The 21,654-nt window shown below is 64.9% G+C and overlaps 1 protein-coding gene across 1 annotated transcript; it reads right to left on the bottom strand.

Annotated features, from left to right (window-relative positions):
* Positions 1 to 253: 253 nt before the first annotated feature.
* Positions 254 to 21,075, bottom strand: EPHB4 (EPH receptor B4). The gene is given in 20 exon segments (XM_084616594.1): positions 254 to 1,474; positions 1,669 to 1,824; positions 2,815 to 3,008; positions 3,187 to 3,336; positions 3,906 to 4,121; positions 4,582 to 4,829; positions 7,199 to 7,312; positions 7,476 to 7,543; positions 7,708 to 7,810; positions 8,837 to 9,002; positions 9,537 to 9,658; positions 10,804 to 11,133; positions 11,722 to 11,817; positions 11,820 to 11,876; positions 13,298 to 13,615; positions 13,618 to 13,981; positions 15,750 to 15,820; positions 17,868 to 17,973; positions 19,639 to 20,070; positions 21,023 to 21,075. Coding segments are annotated over 18 exon segments (2,949 nt in total). The 5' UTR covers positions 17,920 to 17,973; positions 19,639 to 20,070; positions 21,023 to 21,075; the 3' UTR covers positions 254 to 1,350.
* Between the last annotated feature and the right edge of the window lie 579 nt (positions 21,076 to 21,654).

The raw sequence follows: 21,654 nt of genomic DNA on the forward strand, positions 1-21,654 counted from the left end.
GCCCCCCCTGCTCTGACCCACCAGCCCCCACTCCCCTCCCAGAGCCGGGGAGAGAACCCAGGAGTCCTGGCTCCCAGAGGCGGAGTTTAGTGTCTCGCCGATCGCACTGTGGCCCCCGAACCAATCGACGCCTAAAACCCAGCAGCCCCACGTGAGAGGGCGGGGCTGGACCAGGCCCCGCCCCTCTGAAGCCCCGCCCCCACGTGAAATAGACCCCCCCCAGGTGTTACCTCATTCCACTTCCTTAGAGAGCTGAGTGAATCCCACTTTATTTTGGGGGGGGGGACCCCAAATCCAGGTCAGCTCGGGCGGGTGGGATTCCCCCACACACTGTCCCAGCTCTGGGGGGGGGAGCCTGGAAATTACCTACCCCCCAATTTGCCCCCACCCCGAACTTTGGTTCAACAGCGAATCACAACAAGCCCCCGCCCCCCGTTAAATTCGCCTTCAATATGAAGGTGAAAGCCCGGCGCCCGGTGATGACCTCACAAAGCAGCCCCCCCCCCCAGCGTCCCTCAATGTCCTGCGGCGATGACCTCACGGGCCCCCAAACGATGACATCACCGGGCTCCCGATGCAGATCGATGACATCGCCCGGCAGGATCCCGACTGTGACATCAGAGCCGCTCCTGATGACATCATGAGGCAGTCCCTGGGGAGATGACGTGACCCGCCGTTCTGGCCGTCCCCAGTCTATGACATCACTGGGCAGCCATGACATCACCGTTGTCCATAGTCACTCTTTGGCTTAATGGGGGGGGCCATCCCAAGTTTATAGGCCCCCCAATGGTGGGGGAGGGGCCTAGAGATTCAAGTAGGTGCCGGGGGTTGGGGGGGTGCGCTTCCGGCGAAAGGGCGGTCATCTTGCTCCTGGGGCGGCCATCTTGGAGACCGACCATAGAGCAGACATCTTGGATTCTTGGTTGCCTGGCTTCGGAGACCAGCCATCTTGGTCACCCCAACCAGCGGTGGCCATCGTGGGAGCCCCACCCCGACCACCATCTTGGGACCTGATGGGGTCCAGAGCACTACCCGGCAACCAAGCAAGAGCGGCCATCTTGGGAGCCTGAAGTGCGGCCATCTTGGCCGTTGACCGAAGGGCTCGTCGGCCATCTTGGGACTCGGCCGCGGGCGGCCATCTTGGGACCCTCCACCAATAGGCCACCCCCCCCCCCGACATTCTCCCTGCTGAGATAGGCAAAGCGCAAGCCCTGGGGGGGGGGGCAAGGGTCCCCCAAGTTCCGGGTTCGAGACTTGCCCCTGCAGCGCAGTCCAGGTCCCATTAGTACCCCGGGGCCCGGTTCGTTCCCAGCTCTGGGGGACCAGGCCGGACACAAGCCCCAAATCGGGTCAGAATCGGCTCCCGGCAGCCCCCCCGGACGGGGCCGTTTTGTTCTGGATTCGCAGGTTCTGGACGCTGGAGAGAATCTTCTTCTGGTGGCCGGCCAGGGTCACCCCAATTCGGAGCAGGTCCCTGAGGGGGCAGAGCGATGGGAGGTTAGCAGCCCCCCAGCCCTGCCGGTGCCCCTCACTCCCGACCCGCAGCCCCCTGGCCCGCCTGGCCCTGCCCCCCCCAGCTCTGCCGGTGCCCCTCACTCCCAACCCGCAGCCCCCTGGCCCCCCCAGCCCTGCCGGTGCCCCCCACCCCACAGCCCCGGGGTCACTCACTCGCTGGAGATCTGGCGGAGCAGCTCGAAGGAGCCGAATCCGGCCGTGGTGAAGTTTTCCTCGTAGCAGCCCATGTTGATGGCCTGGAGCCAGTCGCGGACCGAGCCGAAGGCGGCGTAGTGGGGGGCCCGCTGGTCCAGGAGGGGGTGGGACGGCCTGGGGGCAGGGGCCGGGTTCGTGTCATTATACAGGGGCTGCTCTGCCCCAGACTGGGGGGGTTTATCCCATGGGGGGGCAGGAATTGGGGCGGCGGCTGGATCCCTGCCCTGGGGAGGTGCGAGGGGACCCCAAAAGAACAGGGGGTTGGGGGTGAAAAGGGGGGGAGGGGAGCAGGTGGCCCCCTAACCCCACCCTTCCCGTCCCCCAACACCCCCAGCCCTGCCCCGGGCCCAGCCGCTCGGAGCCCCCGCCATATCTCAGCCCCCCATCCCTGGCCCAGGGCCAGCCACTCTCAGCCCCCCATATCCCAGGCCCCTCCCTGCCCCGGGCCCAGCCGCTCTGAGCCCCCCCATATCCCAGCCCCCCTCCCTGCCCCGGGCCCAGCTGCTCTGAGCCCCCCCATATCCCAGCCCCCCTCCCTGCCCCGGGCCCAGCTGCTCTGAGCCCCCCCATATCCCAGCCCCCTCCCTGCCCCGGGCCCAGCCGCTCTGAGCCCCCCCAATATCTCAGCCCCCCATATCCCAGCCCCCCATCCCTGGCCCGGGGCCAGCCACTCTCAGCCCCCCCATATCCCAGCCCCCCTCCCTGGCCCAGGCCCAGCCTCTCTGAGCCCCCCCATATCTCAGCCCCCCATCCCTGGCCCAGGGCCAGCCACTCTCAGCCCCCCATATCCCAGCCCCCTCCCTGCCCCGGACCCAGCTGCTCTGAGCCCCCCCAATATCTCAGCCCCCCATATCCCAGCCCCCCATCCCTGGCCCGGGGCCAGCCACTCTCAGCCCCCCATATCCCAGCCCCCTCCCTGCCCCGGGCCCAGCCGCTCTGAGCCCCCCCAATATCTCAGCCCCCCATATCCCAGCCCCCCATCCCTGGCCCGGGGCCAGCCACTCTCAGCCCCCCATATCCCAGCCCCCCTCCCTGCTCCAGGCCCAGCCGCTCTCCGCCCCCCTATATCTCAGCCCCCCGGGTCCCAGCCCCCGAGGGTCTCACCCGCCGCCGTCCCGGGCGACGATGCGCAGCGTGGCCGGGTTGCGGATCAGCTTGTCGAGGGAGCCGACGATCTGGGCGAAGCGGGGCCGGGCGCTTCGTTCCTTCTGCCAGCAATCCAGCATGAGCTGGTGCAGGGCCGTGGGGCAGGCGGCCGGGGGGGGCAGGCGGTAATCCTGCTCGATGGCGTTGATCACCTGCGAGGGCGGCGCGGCTCAGACACAGCTGGGGGGGGCTCGATGGGGACCCCTCGCCCGGCGCCAAGATGCGGCCACCTCTGGGGCGGGGCGGCCGGTGACAGCCAGAACTGCTCTGACCCAGCCCACGGCGGAGGAGGGGGGAGGCTCGCGGGGGGGTGGGGGGGGGCGTACTCACGTCCTGGTTGGACATGTCCCAGTAGGGCCGCTCCCCAAAGGACATCACCTCCCACATGACGATCCCGTAGCTCCAGGCGTCGCTGGCCGAGGTGAACTTGCGGAAAGCGATGGCCTCGGGGGCCGTCCAGCGAATGGGGATCTTCCCGCCCTGGGGAGGGGGGGGGGTGAGAGAGTCCTGGCTCCCAGCCCCCCCTGCTCCAACCCCCCAGCCCCCACTCCCCTCCCAGAGCCAGGGAGAGAACCCAGGAGTCCTGGCTCCCAGCCCCCCCGCTCTGACCCACCAGCCCCCACTCCCCTCCCAGAGCCAGGGAGAGAACCCAGGAGTCCTGGCTCCCAGCCCACCCTGCTCTGACCCACCGGACTCGCCTCCCCTCCCAGAGCCAGGGAGAGAACCCAGGAGTCCTGGCTCCCAGCCCCCCCTGCTCCAACCCCCCAGCCCCCACTCCCCTCCCAGAGCCAGGGAGAGAACCCAGGAGTCCTGGCTCCCCGCCCCCCCTGCTCTGAGCCACGGGACCCAGCTCCCCTCCCAGAGCCGGGGAGAGAACCCAGGAGTCCTGGCTCCCAGCCCACCCTGCTCTGACCCACCGGACTTGCCTCCCCTCCCAGAGCCGGGGAGAGAACCCAGGCGTCCTGGCTCCCAGCCCCCCTGCTCTGACCCAGGGAGAGAACCCAGCGTCCCGCCCCAAGGCGGGGAGGACCCCGGCGTCCGGGCCCTACCAGGGAGCTGGTGTAGGTAGGGTCGGAGGAGTTCTCCTCCAGGAAGCGGGAGAGGCCGAAGTCGGAGACTTTGCAGACCAGGTTGCAGTTGACCAGGATGTTGCGGGCGGCCAGGTCCCGGTGGACGTAGCTCATCTCGGCCAGGTAGCGCATCCCCGAGGCGATGCCCCTCAGCATGCCCACCAGCTGGATGGGCGTGAACTGCCCCTCGTTCAGCTGGGGGGGAGACGGGGGCGGGGTCAGCGCAGGGGGCGGGGCCCCAGCGCAGGGGGCGGGGCCCCAGGGGTGGAGGTGGGGCTACAGGGACAGGGGCGGGGCTACGGAAGCAGGGGCTGGACCCCGGGGGTGGGATCACACAGGCAGGGGCAGGGCCCCAAGTGGGTGGGTGGGATGACAGGGGCAGGACCCGACGGGGTGGGGTCACAGAGGCAGGGGAGGGGCCCCAGGGGGTGGGGCCAGAAGAGGTGGGGGCGGGCCCACACCACTGCACTGCTCTGGAGGGCTGGGGGCACAGCATGAGGGGGCTTTTGGGTCCCCCCTTTAGGTCAGGGGCCCCTGCCCTGGATTCCAGGGTCTCCTGTACCCCAAAAAAGAACCCGAGGGCCCCGTTCGCCATGATCTGGGTGGTTTGGGGGTGTCTGGGGGTCCCTGCCCCCCGTACTGGGGTCCCCCATACCCGCAGGAAGGAGTCGAGCGCCCCGTTCTCCATGAACTCGGTGAGGATCATGACCGGGGTGCTGCTGGTCACCACCCCCTCCAGCCGGATGATGTTGGGGTGCTCGAACTGCCCCATGATGCTGGCCTCGCTGAGGAACTCCCGGCGTTGCCGCTCCGTGTACCCCCCCTTCAGCGTCTTGATGGCCACGCAGCTCTCCTTCTTCCCGGGCACCTTCAGCCGGCCCCGGCAGACCTCCCCGAACTCCCCTGCCGCGGGAAAGGGGGAGCGAGACAGAGAGAGAGAAAGAGAACGAGGCGGGGAGAAAGAAAGAAAGAAAGAAAGAAAGAGGATTAATGAGAAAGGAAGAACAAGACGGGGAGAAAGAGGGAGAGAACCAACGAGCCGAGAGAGAAAAAGGAGAGAAGGAGGCGAAGGAATGAAATGAGTCGTTCGTTCAGTGACGGAGGAAATCTCGCCGTTTCGACGCACCGCGAATGTCGTGACACCCCCGGCTTCACCGCGCCTGCCAACGGCGGGAGACGGGCAGCTGCCGGGTGCCAATCCCAGGCGCTAACTTCCAAGAGGCTTCGCCAGAGCCTGCTGGGGGGCTGGCGAAACGCTCAGGCCCCGATCCGGGGGGCCACCGGAGCCGCGAGCTTGAGGGGTCCCCGGCTCCAAGTGGATTTGGCTGAGAAGCGACCAATTAATTGGCCTGGTGGGGGCGACGTGTCCAAGAACTTCTTAGAGAACGAACCGGATTTCTAATCGTCCTTGCCGTCCTTGACGTGGCCCGGCCGAGCGGGGAGCCCAAAGGCTGGGGGCGCTTTAAGGCGACCTGCTCATTTGGCGTCTGGGTAACCAGGTGGGTCGAATGATTAGAAATAACCACCCGTTTTGGGGGGATTGCCCCAATTGAGCAACCGCAGCATGGGCCCCCCGGCCCCTCTGGGACCCCGGTTGCAGGGGCGGTGGATTTGGGGGAGCAGAAGCCATGAACTTGGGGGTGCAGGGGGTTGGTGGCTCAGGGGCAGTTTGGGAGTTCAGGGACCGGTTTGGGGCTGCAGGCGTGCAGGGTTGGTTTCGGGTTGCAGGGGCCAGTTTGGGGTTCAGGAGGAGTTGGGGGTTTGGGGGGAGTTTGGGGGGGGGCAGAGGCAGGTTTGGCGCTTCAGGAGCCGGTTTAGCGGTGCGTGGGGTTCAGGACTCAGGGTGAGCTCAGGGGCTGGTTTGGGGGTTCAGAGGTGGGTTTAGGGATGCAGGGGGTTGGGGGTTCAGGGGCTGGTTTGGAGGTTGAGGGGGTTTGGAGTTTGAGGCTCAGGGGGAGTTCAGGGGCCGGTTTGGGGGTTTAGGGATGGGTTTGGGAGCTCAGGGGGGCTCGTTTGGGGGTACAGAGGTGGGTTTGGGGGGGTTCAGGGGTGGTTTGGGGGTTCAGGGGGTCCATGACTCAGGGGGAGTTTTGGGGCCGGTTTGGGGGCTCAGAGGTGGGTTTGGGGGCTCAGGGGCCTGTTTGGGGGTTTAGGGATGGTTTTGGGGTCTCGGGGGACTGATTTTGGGGTACAGAGGTGGGTTTGGGGGGTTCAGGGGTGGGTTTGGGGGTTCAGGGGGAATTCTGGGGCTGGTTTGGGGGTTCAGAGGTGGGTTTGGGGGCTCAGGGACCTGTTTGGGGGTTCAGAGGTGGGTGTGGGGGTTCAGGGGCTAGTTTTGGGGTTCTGAGGTGAGTTTGGGGGGTTCAGGTGTGGTTGGGCGGGTTCAGGGGGTCCAGGGCTCAGGGGGAGTTCTGGGGCTCGTTTGGGGCCTAAGGGACCTGTTTGAGGGTTCAGAGGTGGGTGTGGGGGTTCAGGGGCTAGTTTGGGGGTTGTGAAGGAGGTTTGGGGGCTCAGGGGCCTGTTTGGGGGTTTAGGGATGGTTTTGGGGTCTCAGGGGGGACTGGTTTTGGGGTACAAAGCTGGGTTTGGGGGCTTAGAGGTGGGTTTGGGGGTTATGGGGTGGTTTGGGGGGGTTCAGGGGGTCCAGGGCTTAGGGGGAGTTCCGGGGCTCGTTTGGGGGCTGAGGGTCCTGTTTGGGGGTTCAGAGGTGGGTGTGGGGGTTCAGGGGCTGGTTTGGGGGTTGCAAAGGGGGTTTGGGGGCTCAGGGGCCTGTTTGGGGGTTTAGAGATGGTTTTGGGGTCTCAGGGAGGACTGGTTTTGGGGTTCAAAGGTGGGTTTGGGGGCTTAGAGGTGGGTTTGGGGGTTCAGCGGTGGTTTGGGGGTTCAGGGGGGTCCAGGTCTCAGGGTGAGTTCTGGGGCTGGTTTGGGGGTTCAGAGGTAGGCTTGGGGGCTCAGGGACCTGTTTGGGGGTTCAGAGGCTGGTTTAGGGGTTACAAGGTGGGTTTGGAGGCTCAGGAGCCTGTTTGAGGTTTTAGGGGTGGCTTTGGGGTCTCAGGGGGACTGGTTTTGGGGTACAGAGGTGGGTTTTGGGGGCTCAGGGTACAGAGGTGGGGGTTTGGGGGGTTCAGGGGTGGTTGGGGGGTTCGGGGGTCCAGGGCTCGGGGGGAGTTCCGGGGCTGGTTTGGGGGGTTCCGAAGTGGGGGTGGGGGCCCGGGGCTGGGGTCCAGGGCTCAGGGGGAGGCCCAGGGCCGGTTTAGGGGTGCAGGGCTCACCGGCTCCGATCACCTCCTCGATTTTCACGTAGGAGACGTCGATCTCTTTGGCGAATTCCCGCACGGCCTCATTGGGGTCCTCGTAGGTGAAGGGGTCGATGTAGAGTTTGGTGCCTAAGTAAGGGGGCACGGGGGGGGCAGTTAGAGCCAAAAGCCCCCAGACGGGGACCCCGCCGGCCACCCACCCCCACCCCCTGCTTCTGCCCTGCCCCCCCCGCCAGCCCCCTCACCCACCCCCTCACCCCCCCTTCCCTGCCCCCCCGTCCCCCCCACTCACCATGCCCAATGAGGTACTGGCTGTGTTTGTCCGAGTATTCGGGGTCACGGCCCCCCGCCCCGTGCTTCCTGCCGGGGGAGGGAGAGAGAGTCGGGGGGCAGCCAAGAGACACCCTGCCCCGAACCCCCCAGGGGAGGACCTGACCGGACCCCGCCCACCCCCGTCCCTCCACCCCCGCCCTGCCCCCCGTCCCGCCCCCCACCCGCGCCGGGGAGGTGGGGGGGGATCTCACCTGACACAGATCACAGCCACTGCGACCACAGCCAGCACCAGCAGGGCCCCCACGGCGGCCGCCCCCACGATCAGCCCCAGCTGCTCCGCCCGGCCCCCCGCCTCTGGGGAGAGAGACGCTGTCAGGGGGCTGCCCCGGGGCGGGGGGGGTCAGGTCAGCGTCCGCCCACCCAACCTGCCCGGCTGAGTGGGAGAGACTCCGCCCGGCCAGGCGGGCACCAAGAAACCAAAGGGCCTGGGTGGGGAAACTGAGGCAGGGCACCTGCTGTACTGGAACAGGTCACAAGGGGGGCACCAGGCCCTGATCTGCCCAGGGGGGGCAATGGGGGCCAGCCCCTGGGACGCTGGGGCAGATCCTGGCAGGCGAATGGGGCGGCGCTAGGAACCCAGGTGGCAGATGGGGTGCAGCCACGCCGCCAGGCAATGGAGAATCGTGTCTCCACCCTCGCCGGCAGCCTGCCATCACGGGCAAGCTGGCACCCCGTGCAAACGTCTTCCTCGTGCAACCTGGCACCCCCGTGCAACCTTCCTCCTCGTGCAACCTGGCACCCCCATGCAGCCTTCCTCCTCATGTAAGTGTCCTCCACCTCCAACCTTCTTCCTCGTGCAACCTGGCATTCCCGTGCAACCTTCCTCCTCGTGCAACCTGGCACCCCCGTGCAACCTTCCTCCTCGTGCAACCTGGCACCCCCATGCAGCCTTCCTCCTCATGTAAGTGTCCTCCACCTCCAACTTTCTTCCTCATGCAACCTGGCACGCCGTGCAACCTTCCTCCTTGTGTAACTGTCCTCCACCTCCAACCTTCTTCCTCGTGCAACCTGGCACCCCCGTGCAACCTTCCTCCTTGTGTAACTGTCCTCCACCTCCAACCTTCTTCCTCGTGCAACCTGGCACCCCCGGGCAACCTTCCTCCTCGTGCAACTGTCCTCCACGTGCAAACTTCCTCCTCGGGCAACCTGGCACCATCTGAACCTGGCCCCCGGGCCCAACGCCCTGGTTGCATCTTGCGGGGCCCGCGTGAGCGTCGACACCGGTGGGAGCCAGAGGCTCCGGGGGGGGAATTCAGGCCCGAGGGGGGCTGGGGTGGGGGGCTGGGCCGGAGCTGGGGGCGGCCAGGGGGGGTCACTCACCGCTGCCCTGCGCGGGAACGAGGAACTCCGGCCCGAAGTCCCCGTAGCCAGCCTCGGAGCGGGCGCGGACCCGCACCCCATAGGACGCCCCACGGCGCAGCCCGTCCAGCGTCACCCGGGCCTCCGACGCCTTCACAAACATGGGGGACTCCCCGCTCGCTGCGCCCTGGGGGGGATAAAGGGGGGGGGTCGGTCCCAGCTCTGCGTCGTGGAGACCTCCCCTCCCACTCACTGCCCCCCTCCTGATCCTCCCCTCACCCCCCACGACCCCCCTCCCGATCCCCTCCCCCTCCCGCAGCCCCCTGCTGATCCCCTCCCATGGCCCACTCCCGCTCCCAAAGCCCCCCTCCTGATCCCCTCCCCCCAACCCCCTCCCGATCCTCCCCTCACCCCCCCAACCCCTCTCCTGATCCCCACCCCTGGTGCCCTCCCTCTCCCCCTCCTGTCCCCCCAACCGCCTCCTGATCTGCCCCCCTCCTGATCCCCTCCCCCCCACCACAATCCCCCTCCCCCGATTCCGTCCCCCTCCCACAGCCCCATCCCAATCCCCCCCCCACCTCTGATCCCTGACCCCCTCCCCCCCTCCCCGCCCGGTCCCCCCAGCTTTAGTCCCCTCCCCCAGCTCCTCTCCATCCCCTCCCGAGCCCCCCTCCCTCCAGGAGCCTCCCCCCACAGCCGCCCTCCGACTCCCCCCGCTCACCTTCTCGTAGTATTTCACCTCGTAGTCCAGGATGCGCCCGCTGGGGGGGTGCGGCACCGGCCAGCTCAGAACCATCCCGGCTGGGGAGAGAGACCCCTGGACCCTGTCCACGGGCAGGGGCACTGGGGGGAGACGGCACGTCAGGGCTGCGGGTCGGGAGCGAGGGGCGCCGGCGGGGCCGGGGGGGCTGCGGGTCGGGCGTGGGGGGCACCGGGGGGCTGCAGTTCAGGAGTGAGGGGCTCTGGCGGGGCCGCGGGGGCTGTGAGTCAGACGTGGGGGGCACCGGGGGCTGCCGGTCGGACACGGGAGGCCCAAGGGGTCTGGGGGGGCCGCGGGTCGAGCGCGGGGGGCACCGGGGGGGCTGCAGTTCAGGAGCGAGGGGCGCTAGCGGGGCCGCGGGGGCTGTGAGTCAGACTTGGGGGGCGCCGGGGGGGGGGCTGCGGTTCGGGAGCGAGGGGCACTGGCGGGGCCGCGGGGGCTGTGAGTCAGACGTGGGGGGCTGCGGGGGCTGTGAGTCAGACGTGGGGGGCACTGGGGGGTGCCAGTCGGACGCGGGAGGCCCAGGGGGTCTGGGGGGGCTGCAGGTCAGACGTGGGGGTCACCGGGGGGGGCTGCGGGTCGGGCGCGGGGGGCACCGGGGGGGCTGCAGTTCAGGAGCGAGGGGCACTAGCGGGGCCGCGGGGGCTGTGAGTCAGACGTGGGGGGCACCGGGGGGTGCTGGTCGGATGCGGGAGGCCCAGGGGGTCTGGGGGGGCTGCGTGTCAGGCGTGGGGGGCACCGGGGGGGGCTGCGGTTCGGGAGCGAGGGGCTCTGGCGGGGCCGCGGGGGCTGTGAGTCAGACTTGGGGGGCACCGGGGGGGGGCTGCGGTTCAGGAGCGAGGGGCTCTGGCGGGGCCGCGGGGGCTGTGAGTCAGACTTGGGGGGCGCCGGGGGGGGGCTGCGGTTCGGGAGCGAGGGGCACTGGCGGGGCCGCGGGGGCTGTGAGTCAGACGTGGGGGGCTGCGGGGGCTGTGAGTCAGACGTGGGGGGCACCGGGGGCTACCGGTCGGACGCGGGAGGCCCAGGGGGTCTGGGGGGGCTGCGGGTCAGGCGTGGGGGGCACCGGGGGGGGCTGTGGTTCGGGAGTGAGGGGCTCTGGCGGGGCCGCGGGGGCTGTGAGTCAGACGTGGGGGGCACCGGGGGGGGCTGCGGTTCGGGAGTGAGGGGCTCTGGCGGGGCCGCGGGGGCTGTGAGGCAGACTTGGGGGGCGCCGGGGGGGGCCGCTCACCGTCCTTGCTGGTGGTGACGTTGACCAGCTCGGCCTGGGGCGGGTTGGGGCTCAGGTGCGACACCCCGTTGACGGCCTGGATCTCGAAGGTGTAGGTGACGTAGGGCTGCAGCCCCTGGACCGTCACCCCCGGCTCTGCCAGCCCGGCGGCGCCGGGGGCCAAGCCGAGGCGGGCACAGCGCCGGCAGGGCAGCCCCTCGGGGCACTCGGAGCAGAGCACGTTGTAGGTCACGTCCCGGCGGCCCCCGCTCTCCAGGGGCTCGCTCCAGGCCAGAGCCACCACCGAGCCGTTGAGCCGGGCCACGATGCTGCGCGGGGCCGAGGGGGTCGCTGCGGGGGGAGGGCACAGAGAGCTAGAACCCAGGAGTCCGGGCTCCCAGCCCGCCCCGGTCGAATCCCGCTGCCCCCTCTCCCCTCCCAGGGACGAGGAGAGAACCCAGGAGTCCGGGCTCCCAGCCCCCCGCAGTCTAAACCCCCAGCCCCCACTCCCCGCCCAGAGTCAGGGAGAGAACCCAGGCATCCTGGCTCCCAGCCCCCCAGTCTAACCCACCAGCCCCCGCTCCCCGCCCAGAGACGAGGAGAGAACCCAGGAGTCCTGCCTCCCAGCCCCCCCTGCTCTGACTCACCAGCTCCCACTCCCCTCCCAGAGCCAGCCCCCCTTGGCTCCCAGCCCCCCAGTCTAACCCACCAGCCCCCACTCCCTGCCCAGAGACAAGGAGAGAACCCAGGAGTCCGGGCTTCCAACCCCCAAGTCTAACCCACCAGCCCCCACTCCCCGCCCAGAGACGAGGAGAGAACCCAGGAGTTCGGGCTCCCAGCCCCCCCAGTCTAACCCACCAGCCCCCACTCCCTGCCCAGAGACGAGGAGAGAACCCAGGAGTCCGGGCTCCCAGCCCCCCCCCCCCCCGAGCGACTCACTGGTGCAAGGGGAGCCGGGCGGGTCGGCCTGGGCGCGGAAGTACCCGTTGCGGCAGGAGCAGATGGCAGAGCCGGGCGCGGAGGAATGGCTGAAGGGGGGCAGGGCTGGCAGGAGCCCTCCCCCTGCGTCGCCTTGAAGGTGTCGGGGGCACAGGCTGGCGAGACAAACAGGGTCAGACGGCTCCTTCCTGGGAAACAAGGGGTTAAACCGCCCCCGCCCCAGAGCTGGCCGCATCTCGGCGCCGGGCGAGGAGTCCCCGGGTCCCCAGCAACCCCGCCCCAGAGGTGGCCGCATCCCAGCACCACTTGTCCCCCCTTTGTGTCTGCCCCCACCCATAGTTTGGATTCTTTCTCCGCCAGCCTCTGGCTCTGGGGGGGCCCTGGCCAGGTGTTCAAAGGTCCCGCGTCCCAGAGTCTCCTTTGCCGGGGGGGCGGCTGGTCCGTGGGGGGGATTCCTATTGCATCTCAGAGAGATGAATGTTCCCCCCAAACCTCCCATGTGAGGGGTTTGATTGACCCTCCCGCTCCCCAGGGAGAGAACCCAGGAGTCCTGCCCCCCACCGATTTGCAGCTAGATCCTAGCACCTAGTTCCTAGACCCGCCGCTGGAGAACCCACAATTGTTCCCTCCCAGCCTGGAACCCAGGCATCCGGGGCCCCCAGAACCCAAGTATCCAGCTGCTCCAGAACCTGAGTGACCAGAGCCCCCCAGAACCCTGGTGTCGAGCCCCCCACCCTGGGAACCCCGGTGTCTGGCACCCCCGAACCTTGGCATCCAGTCCCCCTGAACCCTGGCATCCAGTCCCCCTGAACCCCAGCATCTGACCCCACCCCAGAATCCAGGCAGCCAAGTCCCCATCCCGGGAACCCAGGCATCCGGGCCACCCCGGAACCCCAGCATCTGCCCTCCACCTCCCCACAGGCCCCCCCGTGTCCAGCCTCCCCCCCTGAACCTCCCCTGCCGAACCCCAGCGTCCGGCCCCCGCCTCAGAATCCAGGCAGCCAAGTCCCCATCCCAGGAACCCAGGCATCCGGGCCACCCCGGAACCCCAGCATCTGACCCCCCCCAGAATCCAGGCATCCAAGTCCCCATCTCAGGAACCCAGGCATCCGGGCCACCCCGGAACCCCAGCATCTGACCCCCCCCCAGAATCCAGGCAGCCAAGTCCCCATCCCGGGAACCAAAGTCTCTGGCTTCCTATCCCGGGAACCCAGGCATCCGGGCCACCCCGGAACCCCAGCATCTGCCCTCCACCTCCCCACAGGCCCCCCCGTGTCCGGCCTCCCCCCCTGAACCTCCCCTGCCCAGTGTCCGGCCCCCGCCTCAGAATCCAGGCAGCCAAGTCCCCATCCCAGGAACCCAGGCATCCGGGCCACCCCGGAACCCCAGCATCTGACCCCCCCCCAGAATACAGGCAGCCAAGTCCCCATCCCGGGAACCCAAGTCTCTGGCTTCCCATCCCGGGAACCCAGGCATCCGGGCCACCCCGGAACCCCAGCCTCCGCCCCCCACCTCCCCGCAGATCCCCCCCGTGTCCGGCCTCCCCCCCCCGAACCCCGGCGTCCGGGCGCCTCACCCCGGCACTGCGTGTCCCCCTCGGCGGATTGGTGCCCGGCCAGGCAGACACAGCCGGCGGGCGCGTGCTCGGCCCAGCGCCCGTCCTCCCGGCAGTACATGCTGAGGGGCCCGGGCCCCTCCGGTCCGGCCCCGGCCACGCAGGCGCCGGCCACGGGGGTCACCAGCTCCCGGGGCACCGTCTCCGGGAAGGCGGCCAGCCGGGCCACGGCCCCGGGGCACTTTTTGAAATAGAGCCGGACGCCGAGGAGCGCCATGCAGGCTCCCTGGTCCTGGAAGGCCACGTAGAAGCCGGCTTTGGCCAGCGGCCCCAGCCGCAGGTCTTGACGTTGACCTTGCCCGTGGCCTCGGCCCCCGGGCGCTTGCGGGTCAGGTGCTCGGCCGCCACCGTGTCCACCTTGACCCAGGGGTTCTCCAGCCAGGGCGGGTCGGTGGCCGTGGCCAGGTCCCGCTCGGCCTCGTAGAAGAAGACGTTGAAGGTCTCCTTGCAGGCGCGGGCCGGGCGCGGGAGGGAGAAGCACTCCACCACCGTATAGCGCAGCTCGGCGTAGACGTGGGCCGCCCCCCGGCGGGGCACGAAGCCGCTGCGGAGCCAGGCCTCCCGGCCCGGGCCCTCCACCGCGCACACCTCGAAGGTCCGCACCGAATGCTGGCGCTCCTCGTCCAGCCCGCTCAGCTCCTCCCACTGCCGGGGGGCGGGCAGGCGATTCGGAGATGGGGGGCAGAGAGATGGGGGACGGGGGGCAGGAGGAGGCGATGGGGGTAGAGAGCAGGCGATTCGGAGATGGGGGGCAGGGGGAGGAGATGGGGGGCAGGGGGGCAGAGAGATGGGGGATGGGGGCCAGGGGGAGGAGACGGGGCAGGGGGGATAGAGAGATGTGGGGATGGGGGGCAGGAGGAGGAGACGGGGGGCAGAGAGCAGGCGATTCGGAGATGGGGGGCAGAGAGATGGGGGATGGGGGGCAGGAGGAGGCGATGGGGGTAGAGAGCAGGCGATTCGGAGATGGGGTGCAGGGGGAGGAGATGGGGGCAGGGGGGCAGAGAGATGGGGGATGGGGGCCAGGGGGAGGAGACGGGGCAGGGGGGATAGAGAGATGTGGGGATGGGGGGCAGGAGGAGGAGACGGGGGGCAGAGAGCAGGCGATTCGGAGATGGGGGGCAGAGAGATGGGGGATGGGGGGCAGGAGGAAGCGATGGGGGTAGAGAGCAGGTGATTTGGAGATGGGGTGCAGGGGGGCAGAGAGATGGGGGATGGGGTGCAGGGGGAGGAGATGGGGACAGGGGGGCAGAGAGATGGGGGGCAGGGGGAGGAGACGGGGGCAGGGGGGGCAGAGAGATGGGGGATGGGGGGCAGGAGGAGGCGATGGGGTTAGAGAGCAGGTGATTCGGAGATGGGGTGCAGGGGGGCAGAGAGATGGGGGATGGGGTGCAGGGGGAGGAGATGGGGACAGGGGGGCAGAGAGATGGGGGATGGGGGGCAGGGAGATGGGGCAGAGAGCAGGTGATTTGGAGATGGGGTGCAGGGGGAGATGGGGGATGGGTGGCAGGAGGAGGCGATGGGGGTAGAGAGCAGGTGATTCGGAGATGGGGTGCAAAGGGAGAAGATGGGGGCACAGAGCAGGTGATTTGGAGATGGGGTGCAGGGGAGATGGGGGGATGGGTGGCAGGAGGACGCGATGGGGGTAGAGAGCAGGTGATTCGAAGATGGGGTGCAGGGGGGAGATGGGGCGATGGGATGCAGGGGGAGGAGATGGGGCAGAGAGCAGGCAATTCGGAGATGGGGTGCAAAGGGAGAAGATGGGGGCACAGAGCAGGTGATTTGGAGATGGGGTGCAGGGGGAGATGGGGGATGGGTGGCAGGGGGAGGAGATGGGGGGCAGAGAGCAGGTGATTTGGCGATGGGGTGTAGGGGGAGATGAGGGGATGGGGTCCAGGGGGAAGGGAGAGATGGGGGATGGGGTGCAGGGGGAGATGGGGGGATGGGGGCAGGGGGGACAGAGAGATGGGGGATGGGAGGCAGGAGGAGGAGACAGGGGCAGAGAGCAGGCCATTCGGAGATGGGGTGCAGGGGGAGGAGACGGGGGCAGAGAGCAGGTGATTTGGAGATGGGGTGCAGGGGGAGATGAGGGGATCGAGTCCAGGGGGGAGGGAGAGATGGGCAGATGGGTGCAGGGGGAGGAGACGGGGGGCAGAGCACAGGGATGGGGACATAGTTCAGTCAGTTGGGTGGCCAGACACCCAGCACCCCTATTCCTCCACATGCCCCCCCAAACCTGCCCACATCCCCTGCCTCCCCAGAACCCACTGCGCTCCCCACAACCTGAGATCCCCCTTCCCAGCCTCCCCCCATCTCACAGAGCCTGTGACCCGACTGGCCCCCTCCAACACAATATCGCACCCCTCTCCCCAGCCCCCTCCCTCCACCTGCCCCCGCTTCCCGCCAGCCCCCTCACCTGGCCGTCAGTTTGGGGGTACGTCGTCCACTTCAGATCCGATGTCTCCAGCCGGGTGTTCAGCAAGGTCTCTGGGAAACAGAAAAAGTGATGGGGGTGAGAAAAGGGGGGCCCTGCTGGTCTGGAGTGAGGGGCAGAGAACCCAGGAGTCCTGGCTCCCAGCCCCCCGCCCCCGCTCTAACCCACCAGCCCCCGCTCCCCTCCCAGAGCCGGGCAGCGAACCCCTAAATGCTTTCCCATGCAGACACAATTCTTGTCCCCCCACCCATGCTCATGGGTGTTGTGGGGTGGTGCATGATGGGTCATTACATGGTGAATCTGAGTCTGCTCGGGCTGAGGGTCTGACCCGGGGGGGGGGGCACGTACCCCGGGGGTACACGGAGGCCTTCCCGGGGGCACAGCAGCTCACAGAGACCCCGACTCGCTTTCCCGCAGGCTCCTTCGCACGGCTCTGGTGCTGCACGCTCGCACGGCCGTGCGAGGCGTCTGGCCCACCCCATGGCGTGTCGGGCCTGGGGGGGCCACACGGGGAAACCAGCAACTGGCCGGGGCCTGGCTGGCTCAGGGGGGTGGGGAACGGGGCCCGGGGCCTGTCCCCTCTAGGGGGCGCCGGCTCCCACCCGGCCCCAGCTCCAGCCCCCCTCCACCCCCTTCTGGGCCTCCCGGCTCCAGCTGCCGGAGCGTGACCCCTCCCCCCGAAATCTGTGTTCTCCTCCGACCCCAGCCCGGGCTAAATCCGTGCCAGATGTGAACGAACTCCCGGCCTCTGAGCCTGCCCGGCTTCCCAGAATGGGCTGGGTTGTTGCAAGCAGGGGGTGCTGGGAGCCAGGACTCCTGGGTTCTCTCCGGATTCGCACCCTACTCCATGCCAGGGCAAAGCGGGACCCCGGCCCAGCCGGCTCGGGCTGTGAGTTCGAATGCCGCCAGCCCCACAAAGAATTGGGGTGGGAGAAAGGGATTAAATCCCTGTGCAAGGAGGGGTCTTCCCACTTCATGGGAATAACACTCAGAAGAGAACCCAGGAGTCCTGGCTCCCAGCCCCCCCTGCTCTAACCCACCAGCTCCCGCTCCCACTCCCCTCCCAGAGCTGGGGAGAGAACCCAGGAGTCCTGGCTCCCAGCCCCCCCTGCTTTAACCCACCAGCCCCCACTCCCCTCCCAGAGCTGGGGAGAGAACCCAGGAGTCCTGGCTCCCAGCCCCCCCTGCTCTAACCCACCAGCTCCCACTCCCCTCCCAGAGATGGGGAGAGAACCCAGGCGTCCTGGGCTGAAAGGCTGGAGGACAAAGGGATGGAGCAAAAGACAGAGGCAAAATCCAGGAGTAAGATACATCTGTAAAGGGTTTTGGGGGGCCGGGGGAAAGAAGAAGCAAGACGGGGGGGGGAGTTAATGAAGGAGAAAAGGTTCCCCAGGAGCTGGGCGGCGGGGAGACAAAGTTTTCAAAGGCAAAAATGTTCACTCAGCAGAACAAACCCGGAGGAAGAAAGAATGAAAGAAAAGAGTGGAAGAGGGTGGGTGGTGGGGTTGTTGTTGTTTTTCTTGTTTTCCATCACGTTTCTTTCCAGGCCTGTTTTCTCTTTCAACAAGCCAGCTTCCACGCGCTGCTCCTTTTCTGCAAGAAAGAAAGAAAGAAAGAAAGAAAGAAAGAAAGAAAGAAAGAAAGAAAGAAAGAAAGAAAGAAAGAAAGAAAGGGCTTAAATGAAAGAAAGAAAGAAAGAAAGAAAGAAAGAAAGAAAGAAAGAAAGAAAGAAAGAAAGAAAGAAAGAAAGAAAGAAAGAAAGAAAGAAAGAAAGAAAGAAAGAAAGAAAGAAAGAAAGAAAGAAAGAAACTTTTGGAGATGGAAGTGAACTTTTCCGAGCCCACTTTCTGTTAGTGTAAAAAACACTGTCAATCAAACCCCAGGCGAGAGCTGAGCAGACGGGATGGATGGCTGCAACCCCCCCCAACCCAACCCGCCAGCCCCCCTCCGCTCGGGAGAGAACCCAGGAGTCCTGGCTCCCAGCCCCCCCTGCTCTCACCCACCAGCCCCCGCTCCCCTCCCAGAGCCGGGGAGAGAACCCAGGAGTCCTGGCTCCCAAAGACACTGAAACCTGCCCAAATCCCCCCAATTTCCACTCACCTTCCACGGCCTGAGTGAGGGGGATCCAGAGACAAAGCAGCCAGACCTCCATGGCTCGGGGCAATCCAGAATTCCTTGGCCGGAGAAAAACTGCTGTCGCGAAATCCTGATCAACCAACCGGGCGGGGGGAGAAAATTCCCAATCGGGGAAACTTTACTCCAGAAAAATAACCCTTCGGCCGGAAAGCCAGCCCCCCAAACTGCCTTGATCTGGGAATATTGAATCCCCCAGATTTTCCGCTATATGGAAGGAGTCAGCTACCCCTGGATAGCCTGAAAATTCGACCCACAAGAATATTTACGTCCTAATAAATGACCAAGTCTGGAAAAGATTAACCTGTGAATCAATTTCTGGTGTGGAAAAATCAACTCACTCCTCCCCAATTTTTGGTAATCTAGAGGAAATTCTCCCTAGGCTAACAAGCAAATTAGCCCCCCCCCCCCGCCCAATGTCTTTAATCTGGAAAAACGAATCCCCCAAATGCCTTTCGTGGAGCACAAAATGGACACCCCATCTTCCCCTCGTCTAGAGGGAAACAATCACTTTTTCCCCAGTCTTCGAAAATCGAAACCCCAGAACGTCCCCTAAACCCAAAACCTTTTAACCCTCCATTTTGGCCTGGTCTAGAAAGTTTGAACTCCTCACATTTGTCTGACTCCCCGATTCCCCCAACTCTAGAAAAAAGGAAACCCTGGTTTTCCCCGCCCCGATCTAGGGGGGAAAAATCACCAGATTTCACAGCTAATCTAGAAAAAATGAACCCAGATTTCGCTCTGATCCAGAAAAATTAAACCCTGACACCCCCAATTTGGAAAAAAAATAAATCCAGCTTTCACCCTGGTCCAGAAAAATTAAACTGAGATTTCTCCACAATCTAGAAAAAATAAACCCAGATTTCTCCCCAATCTAGAAAGAAAGCAAATCCTGATTTCACTGCTAATCTAGAAAAAATTAATCCCCGATTTCACCCTGATCCAGAAAAAATGAACCCAGATTTCTCCCCAATCTAGAAAAAATCAAACCCTGATTTCCCCGCCAATCTAGAAAAAATGAACACAGATTTCGCTCTGATCCAGAAAAATTAAACCCTAATTTATCCCCAATCTAGAAAAAAATTAAACCCAGATTTCACCCTGATCCAGAAAAAAAATAAACTCAGATTTCTCCCCAATCTAGGGGAAAAACAAACCGATTTCACCCTGATTCAGAAAAAAACCCAGATTTCACCCTGATCCAGAAAAATCAAGCCTACACTTCTCCCCAATCTAGAAAAAAATAAACCCAGATTTTGCCCCGATCTAGGAAAAAAAACCCCAATTTTACCCTGATCCAGAAAAATGAACCCAGATTTCTCCCCAATCTAGAAAAAAGCAAACCCCGATTTTGCCGCCAATCTAGAAAAAGGAACCCGGATTTCACTCTGATCCAGAAAAATTAAACACTGATTTCTCCCCAATCTAGAAAAACAAACAAACTGATTTCACCCTGATTCAGAAAAATCAACCCTAGATTTCTCCCCAATCTGGGGGAAACCCAGATTTCGCCCCAATCCAGAAAAATTAAGCCCGGATTTTTTCCTGATCCAGAAAAGTTAAACTGAGATTTCTTCCCATCTAGAAATATTAAACCCTGATCTCACCCCAAGCTAGAAAAATAACCCAGATTTCTCCCCAGTCAAGGGGGAAAAAACAAACCCAGATTTGCCTCCCAATCTAGAAAAAATAATCTCAAAAATAAGTTTCTTTCCCGGGGGGTGGGGGTCAGGTTTACCTACAAATGTGGCCTCTAGCAAATCAACGGAGCCAAACTCCGTCCATCCAGCAAAACCAGATTCTCCAAAACTTTCAGAGTCTGGCAAAAAGTTGATTCTGGAGAAATTCCTTGAGCCGGGTTCCCCTAAAATGTCCGGCGTCTCGGAGCTCCAGAAAAGTCCTGGGTCTAGAGCAGTGGGTCCGGAAACCTCCCGCGTCAGGGACGCTTTGATCCCCAGGAAAGGGCCCGGGTCTGGAATAGCTGGTCCGGAAACAATCCCGCGCCGCGGACAATAGGCAAGTCCAGAAAAATGAAGCAGCCCCGGGCAGACTAGAGGCGCTCCCACGAGCCGGTCCCGAGTGGGGTGAAGGGGCCTGGCTGGGCTGGACCCCCCAGCCCCATGGACAAAGGAAGCAATGAAGGGGGGGACCCCAAGATTTTTGGAGGCAGCTGGAAAAAGAAGGAAAGAAAAAAAAACTAGCATCCAGGCAGGGGGAAGGCATTGGCGCTTGGCTCAGGAGTTTGTCCCCCTTCCAGCTCTTTGCAAGAAGCGCCCCCCCAATTCCTGTCTGGCCCCCCCAAATCTGCAGTGCACCCCCCCAGACCTTTGCGAAAAGTACTGCCAAACTAAGCAAAGCTGAAGCCAGGTGTCAGCGGACTAAGCAATTGCTTAGGGATCCACACAGCTCAAGCAGGACCCCAATATTTTGGGACCCCCAAATATTTAGGGACCCCCAAATAAGCTAGCACTGCCTCTGGCCGGTGAGCCCCCCCTCCCTCACACCTGGGCCTTGCCCCCACAAAGCTTTGCCCATAGTCGCTGCCCTCAAAGGGGACCCCCCAAATCTTGCTGAGAATCCCCCCAAACTCTGGCAGAGCTGTGGTTCCCCCCTCCCCCAGAAATCCCGCTCACCCTGAGCTGGGCTAAAGCAATGCTGCACCCCTAAGCCTTGGCTAAGATCCCCCCAAACCTCTGCAGCCCCCCAAAGCCTCATCCTTCCAGGGGGACCCCTAGATCTTTGCGCGAAACGACCCCCCAAAAACACTTTCCAGACCTGCAAACTCTTTGCAATAACTTTCTCGTCTCTCCCCCCCGACCCGGCCCCAGATCTGGGCACAACTCAGCCCCACCCCCCAAATCTTGCCCCCCCCAATGAGCCTTCGCCCTGCCCGACAGCACCCCGAGATCCTGGTTGGGGAGGACCCCAAATCTTTGCAAACCCGACCCGCCCCCCCCCCCCAGCTTGCAGCCGCGAGCCGCTACCCCGGGACCCTGCCCTGAGCTCCCGGCTGCAGATCGGTGGGGGCTGAAAATCCCCCCCCCAGGACCCCCCTTCACTCCCTCCCTGGGGATCCCCCCCAAAAAAAACCCCCGCGCAGCCCGCGACTTTCCCCCGCTCACCCCGGGTTGCGGCTCGCAACTTTCTGCGCCCAGTTGCGGGAGGGAGGGGAGGGATCTGCGGGAGGGGCGGGGTGTGGGGGGGTACGTAGGGCTCTGGGTGTCTGTGTGTGTGTGTGTGTGTGTAGAGGGGTTGTTGCAGGCGGCGCTGTGTGTACCAGGGGCGGCGCGATGTGTTGTGTTGTGTTGTGGGTGTGTGTGTGTGTTTACAGGGGTTGTGTGTGGGGAGGGGGGGTGTTTACAGGGGTTGTTGCAGTCTGTGTGTGTGTGTGTGTAGAGGGGTTGTTGCAGGCGGCGCTGTGTGTACCAGGGCAGTGTGATGTGTTGTGTTGTATGGGGCGTGTGTGTGTGTACAGGGGTTGTGTGTGTGGGGGGGGTGTTACAGGGGTTGTGGGGGGGTGTTACAGGGGTTGTTGCAGTCTGTGTGTGTGTAGAGGGGTTGTTGCAGGCGGCGCAGTGTGTACCAGGGCAGTGTGATGTGTTGTGTTGTGTTGTATGGGGTGTGTTACAGGGGTTGTTGCAGTCTCTCTGTGTGTGTTACAGGGGTTGTTGGCGGTTGTGGGGTGTGTTACAGGGGTTGTTGCAGTCTCTGTGTGTGTGTTACAGGGGTTGTTGGAGGTTGTGGGGGTGTGTTA

Source organism: Lepidochelys olivacea (assembly GCF_965140295.1).
Source record: "Lepidochelys olivacea isolate rLepOli2 genome assembly, chromosome: 28".
Taxonomy (NCBI): Eukaryota; Metazoa; Chordata; order Testudines; family Cheloniidae; genus Lepidochelys; species Lepidochelys olivacea.